Source organism: Neopelma chrysocephalum, unplaced genomic scaffold (genome assembly GCF_003984885.1).
Source record: "Neopelma chrysocephalum unplaced genomic scaffold, ASM398488v2 Primary Assembly neopelma1_63, whole genome shotgun sequence".
Lineage (NCBI taxonomy): Eukaryota > Metazoa > Chordata > Aves > Passeriformes > Pipridae > Neopelma > Neopelma chrysocephalum.
The window spans coordinates 8,262,370-8,287,411 of NW_020897720.1; the positions used below are offsets into that span (position 1 = coordinate 8,262,370).

At 40.6% G+C, this 25,042-nt stretch overlaps 1 protein-coding gene across 8 annotated transcripts in view; it reads left to right on the forward strand.

Annotated features, from left to right (window-relative positions):
• The window catches only part of EBF1 (EBF transcription factor 1), a 274,437-nt gene that overhangs the window by 167,209 nt on the left and 82,186 nt on the right, over positions 1-25,042 (forward strand). For 4 of the 8 annotated variants that reach the window (XM_027682769.1, XM_027682771.1, XM_027682765.1 and 1 more), the window contains exons 7-8: positions 5,851-5,932; positions 13,778-13,919. In XM_027682769.1, coding sequence (XP_027538570.1) covers positions 5,851-5,932; positions 13,778-13,919 — 224 coding nt within the window. The remainder of the gene's footprint in view (positions 1-5,850; positions 5,933-13,777; positions 13,920-25,042) is intronic. The other 4 variants (XM_027682772.1, XM_027682773.1, XM_027682767.1 and 1 more) reach the window with 1 other exon arrangement.

The window sequence follows — 25,042 nt, forward strand, 5'->3', positions numbered from 1 at the left end:
TTGTAAGATAGGAGTTTTGATTAGAAGAGTCAACTTGAAAAGGAAAAAACTCAACTTTATCCTTCTGAAATTTCTGAAGAGGCATTTCATAGAATCATGGAATCATAGAAAGGTTTGGGTTGGAAGGGATCTTAAAAATCATCTCATTCCAACCCCCTACCATGGGCAGGGACACCTTCCATTAGACCAGGGTGCTCCAAGCCTTGTCCAACGTGTCCTTGAACACTTCCAGGGATGGGGCAGCCACAGCTTCTCTGGGCAACCTGTGCCAGGGCCTCTCCACCCTCACAGGGAAGAATTTTTTCCCAATATCTAATCTAAACCTTCTCTCGCTACCTTTTGATTATTTACTTTTCCAAGTTAAATTGCATTAAGCAACACATTTTCTCTATATTTTTATTTTAGTGGTAAGTTACTAACTAGATCAAGTTACCAGGAGGTGCAGAAGAAGTTACTGATTGAGAAAGAGAGAAGTGTGTGAAAAGCGCACAGAAAACCCTGAAGAAGCAAACAAAACAGAGGCACTACACACAGGGCTTACTCCTGGATGGGCTTTGATACTTCTTGATATACTATGTTTGCACCACAGCTAAAACACCCATCAGATGTTGTTTGAGACAGCTGTATTTGTAGTACCACGTAGGCTGACAGCAGAGCTGGGTCTGCGAGGTGCTGAAGTATGTGAGTAGTAGCTTTGTCTCCATCAGTACTGCTTGTGTATTTAAATTTATGCACATATTTAGTACTCTGCTGAATTGGTGTGCCGTACAGAATGGGCATGCAATCCTTTTATCTGATGGAAAGTTGCTAATTGTCGCCCTGGCCCATGTATTTTGGTTTTACTAATTTTACAAACCCACATATACTTACTGTTATGTTTCATCCAGGAGTCTAAAGTTGCCCTTTTTCTCTCAAATGTGTTTATACCTCAGAAAAGGTGTGTTTTGTCAATTTTGTTTGCCCTAGCCAGGTTTAAGTTGTATAACCAGCGCTCACTCTCTGGATAGCCACTGGTCTGGCTGACCTTGGCAGCATGACAGCTGTCGTATTTTCACATGGAGGAACTGTTCTTGAACAACTTCTCCAATGTATCAGGAACAAACAAGCTTTTCTTCAGCATCAGGAATGCAGCACGTCTTCTTTCCAACTATTTTTTTCTCGTTCCACAGACCTATTTATTGTGGCAATGGCAAGAAAATCCTCCTGCTAAACCTTCATGTTTGAGTTCCTTTAAATTCAGGGGAGTGACAGAAGAGCAAACGTTGATCATGTCAGAGCTTGCTTTCTTTAATTTAACTCTTCAGTTATTTTTAATTAACATGGGTACTAATTTGTAGTGGCAAGAAAAGTATGAGGGGAAAATCCTTTTACATCTTCATTGCTAGAATTTCCATTTCTCCCTTGTATTTAATTTAAATCCCTGTGGTAGTTAGCAGTGGCAAAGTGTGGGATGCTGCTGGGGAGGGTGTTGCAGAAACCCAAAGGTCTTGCAGTGTGATGGGCAATGTGGGCAGCAGTGAGTGGCAGGGAGGATTTTTTACAAGTGGAGTGACTTCCAGCTGGTAGTGTGCTCACTAGATTTGTCAGTGGAATGAGGGGAATCCAAGGATGGAAGGAGCAGAAGCAAGAAGGGAGCTGGTGTCAGGAGCTGGAAGTAGCAGCATGGAAAGGCAGCTGTGGCAACCAGGGCTGGGGTAGAGTTCCTCCTTAGCAGAAAGTAGAGGCACCAAAATCTTTGGGGGAATGCAGCAGTTTTATTAAAAAAAAAATCTTCATCCCCAAAAAGGAATTTTCTGTCATACTGAGAGAAAAGGGGAGAACACTCCCGGAACAGCCAATAACCCATTTGTTAGAGCCTGGCAGAGAGAAGTTCACATTAATTTGGGGCCTGATTCAGACTGGGAGTTTGTATTTAGCTGAAGGTTGTATTTCTACATTGGACCTCGCAGTTACCCAGAGATTTGTAGCAGCACAGTGCCATGGCATGGATTAACTGTTCAGCAAATTCACTCCTCGAGTAGTTTTTGCAGCCTGCACTGAGCTGCATCTTAGCACACTTAAATGCAATCTAAAATTAACTGGTTTTCCCCAAAACTTCACTCCCATACCTTCCAACCATGTGTCTGTAGGATAAGGGGTGGAGCATGGAACCCTTTGGTTTAATACCTATATAAGACAGTAAATCCAAGAGCTTTGTAAAAGTTTGTGTGTTTCTGAATTGAGCTGAATCACATGGAGCAGGCTTGTATTTCTCTGCTCCATATGCACAAATGCTCTTCACACCAGGGATGTTAGTAGTCAGGAAAGGAGTCAGAAAATATGTTTTGGTTGATTCATGCAAAAAAATAAACCTTCAGTGGTAGCAATAAATATAATTGATGACTGAGTCTTGTGTGGCAGAAGAGCGGGTGTTCAGCAATCACATAAGTTTGGAAAGAGAGTTAAAGTTGAAGATTTTATTGAGACTCCTGTGTTTTGCACATTTTTTTCATCTTGGAAATGAATTTCAGACCCCAGTAGTTAGTATTAATGCTATATATCCTCTGTGGTTACTAATAATGCTATACAGCCCTGCCAAATGTGGAGAAAGAATTGAAAAAAATAACCCTCTGTGAAGAAGTTAGATGCAAACAAACGGGGATGGAGGTTTATACTTCCAAAGAGCTCAGTTCTGTTGGCACTTCTCCTGGACCAGTCCTGTCAATCTAAATCTGAACTATTTGCAGAGTGAAGTGTTGCTAATGAGCAAGCCTGGCAGGACCGGACTCGAGGTGATGAAGGCACCTGAACAAGCAGTTTAAAGCAGAAACCAAGAGACTGGGCTGAACCCCATGAATCAAAATGCTCTGCTCTACCCTTGTCTTAATCTGTTCTCATCCACCTTCCTGCCAAAGTGGGGGGAGACCGTCAGCCGGCGCGTGCTGTGCCAGCTTGGGAGCTGCTTGGCTCTCGCCTGGATGAGTGTGGGATGCTTTTGTGTAGCCGGGGGGACTCCAGCTCTGGTGTGTTCCTAAACAAAGTGCAGCCTATAGTTTGTTTTGTCTTTCAGTGGAATTAAAATACAGCGCTTGGCAGAATGTGCTCTGTAAACTGGTGACTTTTTGCTTAAAATGCAGTGAGTGAACTTGGCTGTGTAAGCTTGGGGTTCCTCTGAAAACAGTTATTTTTTCAAGTTAATTTTTTTCTGGAGTTGGTTTAATTCAAAGGAAGTTTTGTTTGCTCGCTTGCTTGCCTGAGGTTTTTTGGTAGGTTTAAACAGATGAGCTTCATTTCTTCTGCAGTTTATTTTGGTGACACTTCTGTAGCCTTTGGGGGATATAGCACAGTGCAAATGGAGTTAGACTTTGAAAGTTTGGGTTAGAGTTTTGCAGAACCCAAAAGCCAACTCTTGTATTTTCTAGTGATTTTCCAAGCCTTTGAATTGGCATGAGCTCAAACTTTGTAAAGGGAGGGAAGGCCCAGTGTTTCTCCAGAGAGCCTCACAAAGAGCTTTCGATTTTTTGGGGGGGGGCCTTGAATCAACCCACCAAACCCTCACTGCCCATCACTTGTGTGCTATGCAAAGCCAAACCGTGAAGGTGCTTCCCACGTTTGCATGGCTGACACCGCCTGTCACCACAGATATTTCTAACTATTGCATGTCCCAGCTCCCCTTGGAGCCAAGGTGTTGCTCCAGGGCTGCAGCAGACAGGAGGAAAGCTGCTGGGCTTGGAACTCGGCAAAGCCGCCAAAATCCCCCGGTAAACCCAGGGCAGCGCCAGCTTCTCCCCAAAGAGTGAGTGGCTCTGAGAGGTTTTGCCACATAAGGGCCTGTTCGAGGCTGTAGGCACCAGCTGACAGGGATGTCTTTGCCTCCCAACAGATGGCCAGGCTTTTTATTTCAGCGAGCAATGTCGCGCAGAGGGGTGGTCTCTGGATCCTGCCAGCGTTTCGCAAGACAGGGCCAGCTTAGGGCAAGAGGGATCTGATGTCCGTGCCCTTCATAGCTTGTGAGCTAAATGACGAGCTGTTGACAGGAAAGCCATCATCTGAAGTGTAAGATCCTGAATTCTCCCCGCTTTTCGTTTTTCTTTGGCAGAATTAATGCCCTATTTGCTTGTCTCTCAAAATCCATTCTGGCACGAGCACAAACCCTCGCCTGGTGGCAAGCAGTTGTCTGGATTGGAGATGCCAAGATTTGTGCTGACAGCTCCTTCTACACAATCTGAGTCAGGCTGTCACAGCTGGCCATTAGAGGCTTAAAAAGACACATACACGTACAACAAATAGCACCACCTTTGCGTTGTTGAATATCAAAAGCTGCTTGATGAGAAAATGCAATGACTAACACTGTTCTTTATTTTAGTGTAAACAAACACTGTCTCCAAACCCCTGTTCAAGTGTGGTGGCTGTTTATTTTGTGCTGATTGCTTGCTCTTATTTAGAAGCTCAGGTCTAGAAGGGACTCCCTGGGTCAGGAGATCCAGTCCTTGATAATCCCAAGCATCACATTTTATAATCCTTCTAAATTACCTTGCATTTCTTTAATGAAAACAGTCCCTTGGAGTTTCAATTTGCCCTTGTAGCCACTTGTCTAGTATGATTTTTTTGACATGGAGCAGCAAGCACCAAAACTTGCCTTGTTGGGGGGCAGCATCACAACTAGAGCAGGGCAAAGAATGCTGCTCATCAAAAAGGGATTTTCTGAAGCTGTTTACCCTGCAGTGTTGCCTTTCTTGGTGGCAGTCTGTGCAAATTCTGCTGACCTAGTGTTCAGTTTGGGTGCTAAAGGAGGGATGCTTTCAGATTGAATGTAAAACAGGATCAAACTGTACCCCACCCCACTCCTGGATATGGGAACAGGGCAGATTAACTTCTGCTTAGTCACTGGTGGTTATTGCATGTGTAATGCTGCTGTCTGGTTACACTGGGGTTTGAACTTGCTGCAGGATTAAACTTTGCACGGCTGAGCTTTAGTAGACCTTAGTCTGTAGTTTATTTTGGACAAAAGGCTGATAAACTTTGGCTTTCAGGGAGGAAGCCTGGAATCTGAGACCCACTATTATTCATTGACTTGTCTTTATGAGTTTACAGTCCACTGATGCATAACATTGAAGGAAATATTTTCAGTGAAATGTTTGCTTTTTTCTTTGGCTTTGTAAAATGCAATGTCTTTTCTTAGAGATATATGTCAGGGTCATATAGCTACTTCAGTGAACTGTGTATGGTCAGGAAATAGACTGCATTAAAAATATTTCATTTTTCCATGAAGTCAGTCTTTTAACCAAGACTTCCCCCCCTTCTCCTCTCAGGGATTTGGGCTCTCACTAGCCACTATTTGAGCATTAATTTTATTCACAAACAGGGTTTAATCATGGAAGAGAGATTTCAACAGTATGGAACATTTTCAGTATTTTTGTATTAAATCAAAATTTGCACATGACAGTGAACTTGTAAAACAAAACCCCATTTATACATAAGGGAACTTTCATATCTGACATTTTTCTGTCCTCTTTTTGCTGTGCTGAATTATGTGTCTGTTCCTTGCTGCTCTGGATGGCACAGGGAACCTGGCCATTTAGTGTGGTAGAGGGACTGACTGCAAAATTTAATGGCTCTGATACAACAGAAACATGAAATTAATGCTTAATAAATAATAAATAATAATAATTAGTAAATATTTAGGGTGTGCTTACATGTTTTGCTAGATTGGGGCTCTTGCAAGCTCCACTTCCTCTTTGGATGGTCAGTGGGATGATTTGTCTGAGTTGGGAATACGAACATAAATAAGTCTTTGTTGGACCAAATGTGCAGATGTCACATAGTAATACTGTTTATAAGATATTAATGCCTGTTTCCCTTTATCCACAGGTTCTTCTTGAAATTTTTCCTCAAATGTAACCAAAATTGCCTAAAAAATGCAGGAAACCCTCGAGACATGCGTCGATTCCAGGTCAGTCAGACACGCTTCCTCCTTTAAAAATCAGCAGCTGTTAGGGACAGAAGTACTTTGACCCAAACTAACCTAGTAATTCATTGGAAGATGCTAAAAACATAAGGTCACAAAATATTGCCCGAGGACTTCTTGTCACAGCAGAATTGGCAGGAAGTAGTTGGGTTTTCTTTTCTGGACAAGAGAACTCTTGAAGATAATGTCATCTCCACCGGAAGGGAAAGCATGAAAAAAAAAATCAAAATGACCTCACTACTGTTTTTGGTTATGGGGCTCTGAGGCATTCTTTTCTGCCTAGAGAACTATTTCCCTTCATGGAAACACTAAGTGAGCACCATGTTTATTGGAAGGGGCAGAAGAGGGTGTAAGAGCGATTAATAAAATCAGCAGTTACTCTTTAGCAGCGAGTAAAGACTCAAACATGCATCAGTGGGATGAAGGCCCATCCCTGTAGTCAGAACTTGGAAAAAGCTACCACTGGGTGTATCTTTCTTGGGATATTTTGGTCTGGTATTTCCCCACTGCTGCAGCATATGGCACTTGGGAACTGCAGTATCAACACAGCTTCAGAAGACCAAAGACATTTTTTTATGCTACATCTATGTCCACCACTACTTTTGGGATCAAGAACATTGCTGTCCCTTAGGAAGATAGTCTGTACATGAATTTTGCCAGTGCTGGCAGCAGCGTGGAGTGGTGGCAATACTGAGCAATAGATGCTCCAACCCTTTTATTGAAGACATGATCCCTTAACTGTTACAATAATGCTTTATCTGAGCATGTGCTGAATAAAAATATGGGGTAGAGAGTCAAAGGACCTCCTCTTTTGGTAGGAGGAGTGTATACAGCACAGGGAGAAAACATGGTAGAGCCTGTCGGTGTGGCTTTGCCTCAGGGTACTGAGGAAGAAACGAGATTTGTTCCATAGACCACATGGGTCTCTAGAGGAAGACAACTCCAAAATACATTTGCTTTCTGTAGTGATTCAGGACCCTGTTTGCTTCTTTTCCAGCATTGTCACACTTCAATAAAAGTGTTAAATGTTATGTAAATGACAATATTATTTATATGTGGAATGTCTTTTGTTGAACTGCTTAATTGCAGCAATGCTGGAAGGCAGAAGGGTGTTATTTGTCCCTGAGCATAGAAGTGCAGAAATGAGGAGATGTGGCCACAGGGATTAAATTAATCAGTATAAAAGCTAGTGTTACAAGGCAGAGCCCTCAGCTTCTCACCCCACACTCCTCCCTCTGTCATGTTTCTCCTGTGATTCGAGAGGGCATTATCGCTGAGAGAGAAGGTGGAAAAAGGGCTCTCAGCAGCACAGGGGTTTAGTCCAAGCAGTCACCCCTGGGGCCTGTCAGAGCTTGCTTCACAACATGTACACTCTGCTGGGTTTGTGCTCGTCCAGGCTCGAGGCTGATTTTCATATGGTGATGCCTTTGCGTGTTCTCTCAGAACAGCAATCAGGAGCCTGTGTCGGCGGGTAGGTAGGACATAGGAAAGGTTGTTGATCTCTTGACTTGTAAAGACATTCTGTCATACAAACCCAGCTTCACAGCAGTTGAGCTTTCCATGTGTAAACAGAGACTGCTTAATTACGCAGGTCATGTCAATTAGTGTGACCTTAGCATTTTCCAGAAATTAATCACTTTCAGCCCAGTGAACCACTCCTACTATATTAGAGGGTGGTATTGAAGCTCGCAGCATTCTGTTCAGTGCCCAGGCTTATTGTTTTACAATAGATGCTTTTGTTTCTTTCCTTTTTTTCTTTTTTTTTAAAGTTTGAACTTGTTGCTCTTTTAGCAATAGACTTCTTAAAATAAAACAGCTGGACTCTACAGAGCCCAGGCTTCATTTATAATTTCTTAAGGTGAAAAGGACCAAGCATACATATAGTATCTCAGTGATATGATGCTCCTAGATGTTTGAGGCAATGTTGTGTAGGAATCAAGTGAAATCTGGGCCCCTGTGAAGTCAGTGGAGGGTTTGCTATCAGCTACCTTTGAAATGTTGCCAGCGACTTACAAGGTCTCTAATGGTGATGTCAAAATTCTAGTTAAAAAACATAAAGATAAGGTATTTTCAGATAATTTTTAAATAGTAGCATACTCGTTTTACACAAAACCCAGAGACTTTTCTTTCCTTCATTCCCCTATCCGTGCTGGACTTTGGAGCTGCCCAGAGATTTGTCCAACTTTTGGCCGTGGTCTGTCGCACGTCAGTCCCTGAAAGTTGCTAGAAGTTCTTGGAACATAGTTTATGGTTTTGGTGGGAGAAGCAGTGAAGGGTCAAGGAGAAGAGTCTTGCACTATCTGAGGACCAGCCCTGCAGAAAATTTCCTTTCTGAGTCAATTTCAGGGCTTGGTTTTTTTCCCTGCAGCAGGGAATTGTCTGATTATCATGTGATATAATAGATATTAAGAAAGTACAGGGAGGAGGCAGAGTGTGTGTTGATTCAGGCGACCTGTGTGTGAAACTTCATTCAGACTCACAAACACAAATGAATTACGAAGTTTTATCCTGAACTTTCTGTGCAAATGTGGGAGTGTGATAAGTCTAACATAAAAGCTGTTGTGGGCCTGGAAGGAAATAAATTTCTCTGTATGTCTGAGATGTCCAGGCATGTGACAACTGGAGCAGTGTGGAGTGCCAGCAAAACTGCATGCTGGAGCAGTGCTGGCCCTGGCTGTGTTAGTTGTGTCTCTATTAGCAGAAGGAGACAGTCAGGGAGGAGAAGTCAAGTACTATGCAGGGACTCACACAGCTGAGTTGAGCTTTCAGCTGTGCTACAGACTCCCTGCTTGTCCTTAAGAAAATAATTTACTCTCTCTGTTTCATCAACCCAATTGCACAAAACATTTGGTGTTATCATGTATTATCACCTTTGTCCAACCTTGCCTTTTTATTCCAGAAACCCCATCGAGCAGATGCTCAGTCTGGTTTTACATTCTTCATCACAATAAGTCATCGTTCTTGGTGGGATGGGCTATAGCACCCCAATTAGTTGTAATAATAACACTACTAAGTAGATGGTGTCATGGGTGAACTCTGCCCAGATTTTATTTTTCAGAACTAAAAACTCATTCATACAATCTAAACAGTTTTGTATGTTATTGTAATTAATGAAACCCAGGTGCCCTAGTTATCTTGTTGTTCTTGTTTTAGAACAACTGCTTGCAAACTGACACATGTCAAGTTTTAATTTAGAGAAAACTTTTCAGGCTGTGTCACTGCATAAAACCCCAAACATTCACTTATTATGAAAACCTTGAAAGTCACTTAGAAATTGCCATGCTGTTTGATTCTGTTACCACAGCCTCTTCTGCAGCCGAGGCTGCTCGTTTGCCTCCATGGGATGCTGCCACTCATGTTTGAATTGAAGCCACTTGTGTCTTATTGCAAATTTGCATAAGAGACAGAGATGATGCTTCATGAATCCCAGATAATGGAATTTGGACATGCGAGGCTCCATCCCCAGAGAAGGGAAAGGCAAAAAAAAAAAAAAAGACTGAAAAATAGCAGTGAGAGCTGTGGCCCAATTCAACAAGGTAATTAAGTGCTTGGCCTGTCCTTGAGCACGTGAGCAAAATTACTGAGTGTATTGTACTTATGTGCTTTAAGTTTGGCACCTTTTTGAGTGTCTTGTTAAACTGGGAGTGATTTTTGGTTACTAGAATAAAGAAGTCAACACATCGTAGGAAGAGGTCACCAAGTGGTGATGAAAATAAAGATGTGCTCAAGCCATTTACATCTTTCAGAAGAGTTGCTACCACTGGAGTTACAGGTTTAACACTAATGACACACTTCAAACCTGGAAATCATCTTAACCAGATTTTCTCTGCCTTTGCCACTGGATGCTGCGGACATTGCAAAAATATCAGATCCTTCACCATACACTGGAGAAAATTGAAAGCACAAGGAACATGCTATGTCTCAATCAGTTAGCAAAGCTTAATGGGCTGTGGTTAAAAATGAGGAGTTGTGCAATGCTTAATTTTGACATATTAGGTGAGGCACTATACCAAATAAACAGGCCGAGTGCTAAACGTGGATAAATAGCTTGATCTCCAGGCTCCTGGTCTCTGAATATTAAAAAAAAACCAACTAAGCCCCAAAGTATTCACAAACTGAACTATTTAATGGCAGAAGGAATAATTCACAGAGCTGGGATACGTTACTGCGGTTGATAGTGCCAAGTTCATTGAAGAAAGTTGTAAACCGATGTGTTTCTTTCATACCTCTGTCTCCCCTGCTGTTGATACAGGATTTAAATTCAAAATCTATGAAGGGGTAAAGCTAAAGCTCAAAATCATTTTCCATGTTTGCCTGTCCCAAATTAAAACTGTGTTTTGTTGACAAAATTTGGAAAGGTTTGAGATTTGGCAGGCCTGGTTGTCCCTGTGCTTACATTAATGTGTCAGCACCTCATTAATCATTTATTAAACTGTAGTGTGCCTTTCCCTCTTGCTACAGTCTGTGTTCTAGGATGCCTCAGTGCCCATTCCACATATACTTTGGCTCTCCCCTCCCCCTAATTTTATGATTTCTCCACAAATTAGTTTTAGCATGTGCTTTAACTTGAACATATCCCAGTCATTTCAAAATCAAAATGAGGAGACTGTAGTATTTTTTTAGATTAAAAAATATGAGTTGAACTTGTAAGTATGTTAAGTGCTCTGTAGCAATCCAAGTAGGTAACTGTGGCACACAATATTCAAGGTGCATTTTTTCTCTGTTAATAATTGGAGGCATTAATATTTTGTTAGTGCCATGTATGCTCAGTATTCCTCTATTAATGAGAATTTTCATTTAAAGAATTGAGCAGTAAGCGTGTGCCGCTTCTTACAGGTGCACTATGAATAATCTTTTTTTCAAACAGACACATAAGAGGGTTTTTTTCTGCATTTCCTGCAACTGGAAACAGTTTCTCTTGGGGATTCCATTTATAGTTTCTTCTGCTAACGACACCGAAGAACCACACCAATGTGGTCTCTTTGTAGTAAATCAAACTCTCTGTTCAGGAGGGAGGTAGGAAGACACTGTTAAGTAATTCAAAATATGTTGCATCAACAGTTTTGGAAACCTGAGGGGGGGAATTAAATGTAGATTTACTCACATAAAACCTCGCTAGGACTTTCTCCTCAAGTTCTTCCCTAGAAAGGTGCATGTATAGCAACAGCTACTTAAATACAGGATTTTCACAGGTTTGAGAACTACCTTACTGTTAGTACTCTTGACCCATTATTTTTCTGGAATCCTATTTCTAGAAACGTTCAGAAGTTTTGGTTTCAGCACAGGATTGATCAGCCTCAGTGGGAAATCTGTGTGTAATTACAGCATTTTAGAACTGAGGAAAATATTTTATCTTGTAGCCATTGTTATTAATTGTAATTGTGTTAATTTTCATATGCATCTAATCAGACCCATAGAAGAAGATAAGAGCCAGCATAAGTCATGGAACTGTGACAGGTGGTGCCAAGGATTTCGCTTAAAATCCCAGTTGCAAAGAATTTACAATGGTTGCAAGTGCACAAATAGAATTGCAAACCCTGAGCCACTTACTATAAGATCATATTTTATTGAAAATATCATAAACTTTATTCTATCCCCCAGGAATGCAATAGATAAATTACTTTTGAAATCCCTTTTGGAATTCTATATATAGGGCTTAGGGTTTTTTTCCCCTTAGTTTGATTTCAGAAAAACTTACCTGTAGTGTTTGGTGCTTCCTTTTTCCGAAATTTCCATCTATAAGAGCTCTTGAATAATTTATTCTGTATTTTAATATCTTCCACTTAAAACACATACAAAAATCTATTGCCTGGAATGCCATTCTGAGGCATGGGTTTAGGATCCTTTCAATGTTAACTATTCTCTTCTGTATTCCTCTTTTTAAAGACAAAGAGTTTGGAATGGGCTATGGGCAGTTTAACAGCTTTGCTTACTTTTTGAGTGTTTTAATCAGGGGCCAGAAATAGGTAGAAAATTTTTTCTTTCACTTTTTCTTCCACCCTCCCCTCCAATTCAAGTGATGGAATTGAATAGTTGTAAGCGATCCTTTAAGTGTCCCCATTTGACCAACTTTGAGAGGCAGCAGCTTCCTGAGAGAGTTGAACCAATGTTTGCCAATCCTTGTAAAGCATTTCACCTCTTCAGAGGCTAAAGCCTCTCAAAACCAAGAACAATTAAAGCGAGAGCCTTTCAGAGCGACTGGGGAATTCAGCAAAATAAATCAGAAATCCTCTGCCGTGGCTCTGGAGGCTTGCCTCATTATAAGAGCAGATCTATTAGCCCCCTTGCCATTGTCTTTCATTTCTCAAGTGAGGTGATTCTAATTAAATTAATCTGCATGTCAATCTATCGGTGATCAATCAAAAGGGCTGAGGTCCCCCTTTGCGGCAGTGTGCTTGCGGCTGACAGGGGCTGATAATGGAGGAAGAAATAAACTGTCGAGCAAAGTTAATTAGTCAACATAATAGGTGGATTAAACAGGAGCTGCTGATTGCTGTTTCACATGTCGAAGCATGAGGTGGGAGCTGAAACTGCAATTAACAGACAATTATTATATTTGGTTGTAAGAGGTCGCATGAATAAACATATCTCTGTGGGTTTCAGTCTTTAATCCCTTTCCCTGTTTAATGTAAGGAGAAGTGTAGGTCATTTCTTCTTATTGTTTTAGTCAAAGTTCTCGAAGGCGACGCGTGCTCCTGGCAAACCAGCAGCCAGCTGAAGGCCAAATCTTTGGCTGGGGTAAAATCCTGGGAATGACATTGTTGGGAAAAGATTGTGGGAGGGGTGGCTGAATGAAAGCTAGGGAGTCTGACACTGCTTGGTCTGAATGGGGTAGGAGGATACCTGGTGTGATGGACTCGCAGCTCTGCAAGGGACTTGTCCCATGCATCCCCTTGTTTCCTCCATGAGGTCTCATGGCTCAGGTGCCCTCAGCCTGAACAGGAATTTCCTTTAGGATGGTGCCTACTGAGCCTTAGGTTTGAAGGGTCCCTCTGGACACCTCTGAGCAGCTGGGTCTTCTACTCTGGACCCAACATTTGCCTGTTTGCCCCTGCTGGGTTGGCTCCTCTCCCATCTCAGGCTGCTCTGGGGACCAGAGGTGTTGGATCCTGCCTCCAGCGCAGTCCTGCTCTGTCTCCCTCACCTCAAACCAAATCCCAGGTGTTGACATTGAGATAAGTTGAGAAATACAAATAATTCTAACACTGGATGAATAGGGTTGTGTTCTCCAGATCAAGACCCCACTGTCAAGCGTGCATGTGTACACAAACATACCTATCCGTACTCCCTAAGATAGAGCTTGGGAGAAATTTGGGCAAGTCCAACAACCTGCAGTGACCGTACTGAGGGGATGGCAGCAGAGAAGGATGAGGGCAAGGCACGCAACAACTCTCACTACAACTTCACAAAATACACTTTTGTTTTCTTTTATTCTCATTTGCAGTGTCAACAGCTCTATCTACTTCAGCATGGAAACCGAAGGATAATTTTGGGTGAAACACAGCTGCCCTTGTGTATAGGGGAAAAAATACTTAATAAAGATCCTCTTGTTAAAATGATGGTTAACAGTGTGCTGTCTGCCATGCAGCTACAAACTCTGCAATTTGACTTAAAACTGCATCAAAAGCTTTCGATGCCAAAGACCCACTCATCAATAGCGTCTCTTGTTAGATTTGTACAGCATAAGCACCAGTTATTATGCGAAATAGCTATGCAATTTTCTACAGCTCCCAGCTGTTATTTATTTAACTGAGTTTATTACACTCTGTGCTTTTTAAAAAACATACAGATATATCCAATTTTTCCTATGTTTTGCTCTTGTGCTCGCAGGTCGTGGTGTCTACAACAGTCAACGTTGATGGCCATGTGTTGGCAGTGTCGGACAATATGTTTGTACACAACAATTCCAAGCACGGGCGGAGAGCTCGAAGACTCGATCCCTCGGAAGGTACGCCTTCTTATCTGGAACATGGTAGGCATATCATTTTCATTGGTTGGCATTGCTACTTTAAATGTGGATTTGTTTGGTTTGTGTTTCTGGCTACTGTTTTCAAATTGTCCTGTAACAGTTTATGCCCTTGGGGCTGGATATTTTAAAGATACTGGCCTCCAGACCAAAGGGGGAATTTTTCAAGTAGGTCAGTTCTAAATGCACTGAAATGACAAACCATTAAGCAAACATGGGTGCAAAGTCTGTCCTGTGTGTCAGTGCAGTGTGGTGATTTCTTTTTTTTTGTGCTGGTTCCATCTGTTCAGCACCCAAAATTGGAGTCTGATCTTTTTTTTCCATTGCCTTGATTTTTGACTGTACATCTAAAGCATCCTGCATATTTTCTGAAATGCTCAGCATCCAAATTTTGGATTGGATTTCTTCTATCTATAGGGTGCTGAGCTCTCTAGGAGATTGACCTGCCCTAAATGAAAGCAGAGCCCTTTTGGGAATCCATCTGCTTACTCAAGCCATGGATGAATGTTCTCTTCTGGCTCCAGCTGTGCCAGCTGAGGACATTGCTCTTCCCTGCATGCCACAGCTGTTTGTCTCTCCTCCCTGCTCCAGGCTATTCTTCACCATGGACATGCCAGCTAAGATGGTTGTCTACTTGGTCCCGGGTCTCCTTCAGTCCAATGAAGTTCATTTGCATTAAACCGCTTAAATAATCACTCTTTGCCAATCTAACTTATTTTGCTGAAATGATTGAAGGAGAAATGGTGCAAGGCAATTTGTCTGGCTTTTCTGAAAGGACAGTAAACCCCAGCAAGGGTGGGATGAGGGCACGTGGCTGGAAGTAGCCTGGGGGACAGTAATCTGTTCTGTAGGGTCAGCTGGTCCTGGAAGGGAACATCTGCTGGTGACTGTAGGTGCTTAAAATGGGAGTTGTTGAGTGCAAATGTGCTTTGAAAAATCTGGATTTGATTAATGTTTTGTTTTGCTCTTTGTCCTCAAAGTTGATGACTACTGCTGAAAAACAAAACAAAAACAGAGGGCATTTCACTCCCCTCTCTCTGTTCCAGCTTGGTAGAATAGCTCTTTGTCTTCAAAGCTGTTTATAATCCTAAATTCAATAGGTGCTTGCTCCCTCTAAGAGATGTGTACCCTCAGCTCCCATTGAAGTAGTAGAGTGCAGAAGGCACCAGTCCTTTATGCTGGTTTGTTTCACAAATATTTGCCAAGGATCTGATGAATAATTAAATAGATTTTTCCAAAGAGTTTGAAGAAACCAGATAAAATTTTCTCTGGGAAAGCAAATGCCACTCAGAAAAATGTTAACTAGATATGTTAAAAGAAATTATTAATGCTGAGAGATGGGAAAATGTGTGGGTTTCTACTACTCAGGATTCCTCTGTAAATAGTTTTTATTCTGTTTATGCTTTCAGGCACCAGTCCTGCAAGCACTTATGCATATATTTAAGATTATGCTCACATATGGTCTTGTTGGGATCAATGAGGCTTCTTGTGTCAGAGAAGCTGAGGGTATTGATAAGTGTTTGCAGAATCGGGTCTGTAGTTCACACTTACTAACCTAAAATTCTTAGCTCAGCAGCGTTTCTCATTATATAAACATAACTTACATCTGTATTTATTTAGCTCTAACTTTTTATGTAGGCTATGAGCCATTTTCAGTCATAATTCATGTTATAGAATTTTTTTTCATCCTGCCAACAACCTAATTTAATAAACAAACCACTGTCATAATTTTTACTGAAAATTTATAAGGAATGTACGAACTCTGTCTTTATTAATTAGCAGAAGGCAGAACATTAAAAAAGGAAACTTCTCTCGGTTCAACTTTGTAATCTTTCCATTAAGTCTAGTCTTTCAAAAAAACCCCTCCTATTCTTTCACTCATATTCCTACTAAAGCAGTTGCCATATTTTTGTATGTTTTTTTCTTTCTTTTTTTCCCCATTTCAGTCTTCTCAGTGCATGCTTTTGGTCAAGGAAGTACTTAATTTCTCCTACATAAATGCTCTTACTCTAATGCAAGGTAGTATCTCATTTTACCACAGATATCACTGCCACTCTTACAACCTGAGGAATTCTGTTAGCAAAAAGAAACAAAAAAAAAGGTAACGCTCTGCTTAGACGTCTACACACACCTTAGTTACTGTGCTGATATTAAAAGTCAACATCTGCAAAATATCTCCATGTGTACCTTTTGTGGGAAAGGTGATTTTTCTAATCTACTTTCTCAGGCACCTCTCAAGCAACCTCATAAAGCAACTGCTAGTAAATTCTTACTTTTGAATAGCAACCTTCACACTACAAAATTGCTCTCTTTCCAAAGGCTTGGTGGAGCCTTTCTTTTTAACCTAAACCCTTCAATCCAGCTCTCCAGGAATTCTATGCACTCGTGATCCCAAGAAAAAAGGGGGAAAAAAATCCAGTAACTGTTTTAAATGATGCTGTTAGGTATCTAAAACATTTAACTAAAGAAACAAAAATAATAGGAAAAGGCTTAATGCTCTTGAATTTTGGGCAGCCTCCACAAACCTTAGACCCATTGGAATAGATGACAGTTTCCTCCATGGAAATTAATTTTTATTTTCATTTCGAGTCACGAAGTATATATTATTTTTCTTCAGTTTTTGGAATTTTTATCTCAGATAATATCAAAGAGACAGTTTGTTTGCCTTTCCTCTTCCCAGCTTTTCTGCCTCCCTCAGGGGAAGGACAGATTGACCTGAGCAGTGTCCGTAAACGGGGAGATGGGAAGCGAACGTACTCATGGTTAGTTTGTCTCTGGTTCATTGCTCTGGTGAGCAACTTCTGATCGTAGGTTTGTAAATTCTGGGATCTCACTATAATATGCCCTTGACAAATGTATTCCTGTGGACTCTCCTAGGTGTTTAACTTTTTAACACAAATATCTGATGGCAGTAGAGATGAATGCCTGACTTTGTGAGAACTGGGAAAAGGGGAGACAGGATGTAGCAAGAAGGTGTGTTGATTGCCTAGTTTAGTTAGACAATATCCAGCTTATTTTTTCTTACAAAGTTGTGCTGGGACACACTGCTCTTAAACATGGAGTTGCAGTTTATGCAACACCAAAAAGAGAGTTTGGGTGCCAAAAAGCTGGAAAGAAAACTGCACCTCCTGAGCCACTCAGGAGCCTGGTGTCTCCACATTTGGGTTTTACCATCTCATTAGCAGGTAGCCCGGATTATTTTTGGGACACCCAACATATCTCTATTTATATCTTGCTCGTCAGACAGTAAAACGAAAGTTCCTTTTCGTAGCTCTTTCCTCTGAGTATAACCAGGACCTTAGATCATGGTTTTGTATCCACACGCTGTCCTTGAAACCAGCAGGTTAAAAAGCTCGTCTTTCAAATAAATATATCTGTCTTTAAAAGTAATAGCTGGCAGAGGCCAATTATTTCATCCATCTCTGTGTGGTATAAATGGGGTAAGCCACACTAATCTGTGGTTTTCAATAATTATCACTTTTTCATTTACAAATAGTTGGATCCTCACTTGTTTTATATTTATGCTAAACCAGAAAGCCGGTGTGGTTGACCTTTCTAAATTATATATATCTATAGTAAGATGTATAGTGAAGAGCCAATAGACCCCAACAGTAGAATATATTTCAGCTTGTAGTTCATCCCAGGGTGTCAATTTTAAAAGTAAAATCTTTCCAATGCAATATAAGTGATAAAATTATGAAAAGGGAGAATTCGGGCAGGGTTTGCAACAATTCTTTTCAAGTTTACCAGCATAAAGTCCACCACTGCAGATGTCTGCAAAGTTTCCACTTAAAACTCTCATATTGTTGCAAATTAAAACCTCTTTTTTCTCCCCAAATCTTTGAATGTCTTTACAAGAATGTAAAGCCAATTGCAGCATCAATTTCTCTATTCTTTTTCTTCTCTGGCAGAATGCAATGCCCTCGAAAAATGATAGTCCCTGGGACCCTGTCAGTTTGCATGCTCTAACACTTTATTATCTAATGATCTAATACGCAACAAGGCAAAGAGGAGGTGCTTATCACCCTGACAAGATGCCTAAGAGAAGTGACTAAATTACTTTATGTACCATTAGCACTAGCTGCCACGGTGAACTCACTGTGAGCGTTTATGCAAATATTCCTGAATACATTCAAGTGGCCTTGTCAGGAAGACGACTGACAAGCAGCTTAAATGCTTTGGTTTTTAAAGGGACAGTTTTATTTCTTTTTCTTTTCCTCCTTTTCCTTCCTCCTCCATAGGAAAACACTGAAGGGTTAGGTGATAGTGAGGTTTGCTGATGATTTGGTTATGAGTGAGCTCAGCAGCAGCAAAAGATGAAAGATGCAGTGTAGAAATAGGGACAAATTATAAGACATGATGTCAAAATTTGCAGGTGGAAGCAGAGACAACCATGATTTCTAAAGCAATGTCCTGCCGTTATTTTAATATGAAATATACATAAATCTCTGTGTGTGTGTGTATACCTAAAATAGGGCATTATGTAGCAAAACCATTATTAGTGGCTGCCTTATGCTGGAAAGGACAGTGCATGGCTGGATTATTTGATCACTTTATTGTGGTACCTGAGACAGTCAAGGTTTTACAATGTTGTTTTAGCTCATGACAGTAATGAGTGACTCAGACCATTTGTCTGCAGGTGCAAAACCTCCTACAGTAAAAGAAAATAGTTGCTGTACTGGATACGACAGGTAGATCCTCTTGTCAACAGTAGGGCACTTAAAGAGCATTTCTTGACAATTCTGTCCATCCTGGGCAACCTGAGAGCCCACAGTCACTGCACAATCACAGATTTTCCACTAAGTCCTCAGATTTGAAAGCAAAAATGATTGCTAGGCTGTGTCTTAGTTAATTAGATATTTTCTGTTTAGGTTATTATAAAAAGGAAAGTTTCCCCCACCATATAAATTATTTTGAGAAGATAATCTTTAAAATAAACCTTTGAGATTGACTGCCTTTAAATATCATTGTTATCTAGTCTTACTGTAATAGAACTGTTGAGAATGAATTGAATTTGACTGTATGTGCTGGGCAATTCCTGAAAGATGCTCAGAAATCTCACTTAGTGACCTGTTTCTTGTGCTGTAAGTGCCTTTGCCACAACATTAACCACTAAAAATTGACAGTGTGGGGAGTCATTAGGAGAATGCCCCTATTAGCTCCATTTTAACCATTTCAACCCTGAATCCCTTCGTGTTGCCTGTCTCCATGCTAATTGATGAAATTATTACTACAAGACAGAAAACTGACTGAAGTGAAAAATGTCAGCAAGTTGAGAAAACTTAATCTTCAAAACTTGATACATTTTACCCTTAGATGGTACAGGTTCAGGTTCATAATCAAAGTTAGGGACTACTGCATTCACAAACTGACCAGCTTTAAATAAAGAAACTTTAAAGTTTGACTTGTTTCATCCATGGGTGGAAGCACCTGTTATAGCTTAGTGCTGTTTTTGTGATTATATGAGAAATATAAACACACAAGCTTTTTCTGCACCATATCATTCCATATAGAAAAATGCAGGGGGCTTGATTTATTATTTAGAAGGAAAATATTGAAAAAAAATATTAGGATTCTACCACTCTACTTGAGGGGATCTTGCATGTTATTCTGAGTTATGTTCACTTTCTAATTTATTTTCTATGAGGGAAGAATACCTTGGGTTGTTGGACATCTCTATGCATACACAAGGGAAAAAATGTGACTTTTAGAACATTGCACAACATGGATAGTAATAACAGTAAGTGAGCCTTGATATACTGAAAGATTGCAAAACTTCAAGCTGGAAATAATTTTCTTTATTTTTGCCAAGTTGTCTTTTTCATATCGGTTCCTTCATAAATGCAGTGACTCATAAATTCAGGCGATTTTTTACATAATGGCTTGTTATATGTTCTTGGAGCTTGACCTCACCGAGTGTATAATATTAACCTCTTTGCTACCCTGTGGACTTACTGTATGTTTCACAGAATCATGGAATAGTCGGGGTTGGAAGGGACCTCTGGAGATCATCCAGTCCAACCCCCTGCTAAAGCAGGTTCACCTGGAGAGGGTTGCACAGGATCACATCCAGGCAGGTTTTGAATATCTCCAGAGAAGGAGACTCCTCAACCTCTCCAGGCAGCCTGATCCCATGCTCTGTCTCACACAAAGCAAAGTTTTTATCTCATGTCCAGATGGAACTTCTGATAGAAACGAGCACACTAGGACTGGATTAGTTCAGTATGTCTGCTCGGATGGAGTTAGAGCTTTTGGCCCTCTGAAGAGAAAATACATGGCCAGAAAGTAAAGGTGCTTTACTTGAGAAAATTTGTAGATAAAGACTCAGTATGATCTCATCAAAATTTTAACTCTGGGGCCACTTGAAGTAAGTTGTGAAAACTCTGTCAGGTTATCCACGGGTTGCAAATATTAAGACAGGGCATGGTATTTTCCTAAAAAGTATATGGCAGGTCAAGGAGAGGTTAAGGGTTTGAGCAATTCCTCACCTGGGAATTGCTGAGTTATCTGATGGGTGCTGTGCAGAATGTCAGGCTGTGTAATCAAAATGATCTCTTCAGGAATAAAATCATAGGATTCATCAGGTCAGCAAAACATGGCAGAGCTAAGATTTGCACAGCTCCAATTTAGGTAACCAAAATTGAGTTGATTAAATTGAGCCCCACTGAATTATACTTATGTCTTTTTTAATCTTCACCAGAGCAGAGTCTCTGTCTGCAGGCCCAGATCCTGCTTCCTTTTTGGATATTACCAAGAATTGCATAAGAACTGGGTGGGTGGGTAGGTGGAGCCGCCCTTCTCATAGCCAGTCACATCCAACAAAAAGCAGAAAATCTTCTGTTTCTATTTGTCTGGGTCATAAATCATCCATTAAGGAGAGGTACTCAAAAGCTTAGAATATCTGACTGCAGCAATTCTGATCTTTCAAAATTTATTTTTAGTCTGAGGCTAAATGAAAACAAGATTTAAACAATGAAGGTGGATTTTAAATGGCTGATTTAGGCAAGGAGATTCCAGAATTTCAGTTCTGCCATAAGTTCTGCTATTTATGAAGTTGCAAGTTTGAGTTTGTGATTTTATTCATTATTTAAAGATTATTGCATAACATATATGTATTAACATTGCTGCTGCCACGTTGCAGGAAACTCAGAGAGATACTATTTGAAGTATTCTAGTCATTAATAAAAGGATTGCTTTTACATAATGTCCATGGAAGTACCTCTTGAAAAGTCAAATTTGTCTACTCCAATTACCACAGTTAGAAAGAATTCCTGCTTGACAGTCACTTATCAGGCATCTTGTGTCACGTTTAATTGAGAAAGGAAAAAATGCTAAAATGGAAGTGGGAGACACCTCGATTTTAAAAAGATAAGGTGTGGGAGTTTCTACCTATGAGCAGCTGTCCTTTTTGGTTTTCAAATAAATTATAAAAACAAACAAACAAACAAAATGAAACAAAAAACCCACAAAAAACAAACAAACAAACAAAACACCACAAAAAAACCAGCCCTTCCCCCCAAATATCTGAGTGATGTCAAGCTGTGATATGTTGTTACCTTCTATTGTTACGAGGGTGTCATGAATTCATGGAAAAATAGTACCTGGATGAAGATAGAGAACATTTTGTGAATTTCCCAGAGGAGCTTTCAGAACTCTGCTCCCAAAATTGCAAAAAGAAGAAAATATGGGGAAAACTGCCATTAAATTTTGATACAGATTTGTATAGAAAAAAAACCCTGTTTTGTTACAGCAGACAGATAAGAGAGAAAAGTTCAGATGGAAATTCTCCAACCACCATAAGAGTTGACTCTCATTTGGAGAGTTAGACCAACCACTTGCTGGAGGTTTGAGGTTTCTCTCCAGACTTCAGAGGATTTGGAATACAGTTATGCAAGTAGAAAAACCTTAGCTACTCTGTTTGGCAGAAACTTCACAGGTGCCAGTACAGGAGAACATTCAGTAGCATTCAAATAGTCAATGAATATTCATAGTTACTGAGCATTCATTACATTTCAATTTGCTTTTCTGGCCACTATGTCACTAATACAATGGCATCATAGGGGAGAAGGCTGACATTAGGATTAGAGAAATGTTTGACGGGTATTGCACCGTATGGCAGTGAAGTTTTGCCAGACGTTGTTTTTTCAACCTTCCAAAATGGGCACACCAGGTAATGACAAAACATTCTGTTATTGTGGTATGATTAATATTATTTCTGAACAAATTCCTCTAATTTAGCTTTTTCATTATAGGATATCTTTATTGGTGTTATGTTGGGAAAAGATGTTTTTTTTCACTTCATTCCCCTGCTGATTTGGGCAGAGTGCGAAGGAAAAGAATTTTGTGAATTGTGGTTTGGAAGTGAAGGCCAAGAACTCGTGATTTTCTGAGAACTCATCTGGATGTTGTAAAATATCATGAATATCAAAGAATGGTGTTCACAGCCGTTTGCAGGTGTCTGGACACTTCCAAATGTTTCATGTTGAGCACCCCAGTATTTAAATACCGCAAAGCAATCAGTGGTTATGAAAGGTCTTTGCTCCCATGAAAATTAGGTCCAAAGCTGTGAATCAACTGAGTGATAACAATCTCAAGATTAAAGTTTTGTTCAGATGAAAATTTTCCACCAAACTGTCATTTAGAATGTTCTGTTTAGAAAACTTCGAAAATATAGAACTCAGTATTTTTTGCACCTCAGGCTGTACATCTTCTCAGTGAGCTGAGAGAAGACTGTTGTGAGAATTCAAGTATCCCTCTTACTGTCCATTGCAGGGGGCCTGCCAAGTGTTTCCCCAGCAAAATGAGTATTTGACAAAGCTCCTCCGTATGCAAGGAAATTAGTTAATAGCATAAATCAGGACACTGATGCAGAAAATGGAACCCACCAGGGTGGTATGTATGGAGTGGTTATTCTAATCTGATTTGCCATCTGAAAATTATTAATGTTTAGTAGTAAAGAATAAAAATAAGCTACTAATAATTAATATTGGAATGGAGACAGGCTTTGTGTTTGGCCCAAATCCAGAATACAAGATTTTCAGGAGTGTTTGGCATTGCAGAAAGTGTGCTTTCATTAAAGCCAGTAGTACAACTTCATAAAGTGTTTTTTAAAATCTTAGCTCAAACTGTTTGCTGAGCATAACCAGAAAGCTTTGTCACAATTAGTCCTTTCTACCTTCATTCCATGAATTTATAGTTCTCTTTGTGACAAAACAAATCTTTAGCGTGAAAGTGAATGTAATATAAGCAGTGCTGGTTTATGACCTCATTGAGCAAAGTGAATAGGCTTAGGAAGTTTATTAAAAAGATCAAGAATGAAGTTTTGTGAAAAACTTGCCTAAATTTTAGTGGTTTAAATTTATTTCTCAAAAGTAATTCAAACATTTAGATCTACAAGTTAAGGTACAATGGCCACAGTGAAATGCTTAACAAGATACTGCCCTTCATGAAGTGGATGTTTAGGACTTTTTGAACTTCTGATCCATTTTTGTGAGGCAAGTGGTCACTATTGTGTAGGTATGCCAAAGCAACTTTTTTGGAAATTCTTGGACCTAAAGCCAAACTCTCAAAGCACCAAGGTGCCTAAAGCTGCAGGTAGGTGTTTAGGGGGATTTTTAAAACTCTGGCTACAGAATTTCTATGCCTGTCTGCCCCATACTTTGAAAATTCCATTAGTTGCTTATAGGAGCCCCTGGATGGGTGGATACTTCCAAAAATCTAGTCCCAAGTGCTGCAGGAACCTGTGTGCTGTTTACTGTACTACCGTTGAAGTGTCTGTTAGCAATGGGAGTATAAAGACCCAAATTAATTATGTTTGGTTAATACCATATCATTATGGTTTTGTAGCAGCTTTCTCAGAGGTTCTGTATCTATCCTGTGAAAAAACAAAGAGTGTTTCCCACAGAGGTCCCTTTTGGGTTGTGAAATGGCAGCAGACGTGCTGGATCTCTCCCCCACTGCTGGAGACTGAATAGACAGCTCATGTTGCTGCTCCCTGAAAACCCAGGCTTGCATATGGAATCCATAGGTTTGGTGTTACGTGATCCATGCCGGGAGGGAAGGCCAGCACTCGGAGGCAAATTGCAGGCCTGACCACAGCGCTGCTCATCTTTCCAGCTGCAGCTTGTGGGTTTGGTTTGAGGTCACAGCACTTTCCTGCAGGTGAGAGCGTTGCTCAACTTCATGGGCTCTTTGAGGAGATGAAGGGAGGGGAAAGAAATATTTCTGCCCAGGTTTGGCTCCTGAGGCACCGAAAGGTAAAGCTACTCTGATTAGGGGCCCTTTGGGGAAAATTATTCTTTTCCTGGGATTGCAACCTTGAAGGCGATGCTGAGTGCTGCCTCCTCCTTCAGCCCTGAGCCTGAGCAGAGATGCCTGCTGGAAAGCCCAGAGTCAGGTGTCTGCTCTGTATCAGCTGCCAAATATTTTTTATGAGGTTGCTTCTGGCTGCTTCCTCCCTGTGATACCGTCTTGCCGAGGTCCCTTGGTACTTCCATGAGCCAGCACGGAACTCCCTGGGTCTCCAGGCTTCCAGAGGTGTCTTCCCATTTTTGCTCATTGTATAGCAGAAAGAGGATCCTAATTTAGATAGACTGACTCACCCAGCCAGAGCCGGAGTCTGATGTTTGACATGCTGCAATGCCTTAGGTAGGTGGTCTGAATATGGCCCTAAATAAATAAATAAAAACCTTGCATGACTTTATCAGACACGTTGAAAGAACAACTTCTCTAAGCGTTTGTAGGCTCGAGTCCAAAGTATTCACTCACATTTTCAGCGTGCTGGTTTTATGTGGTGTCATTGCTGGACAGATACTATGAACTATAAATATAATTTTATGCTTATGTTTTTGCAAGTAAAGCCTAAATGGCTGGGAGGGGGTGCCTGACCTTGCACTCAGAGCAGCACAAAAAACAGAGGAAAAAAACAGTCTGAAAGACCCTGCACAGGAGAGACAAGGGGGTCTCAGTCTCTGCCACGCAATCAGGGCTGCTGCCTGAAATGCAATTCAGGTTATTTTGCCTCCATTGCTGTACTGCTGCCATCACAAGCATGGGCTAAGTGTTATATTGCATTGCTAAATCTATTATTATTATTATTATTATTATTATTATTATTATTATTATTATTA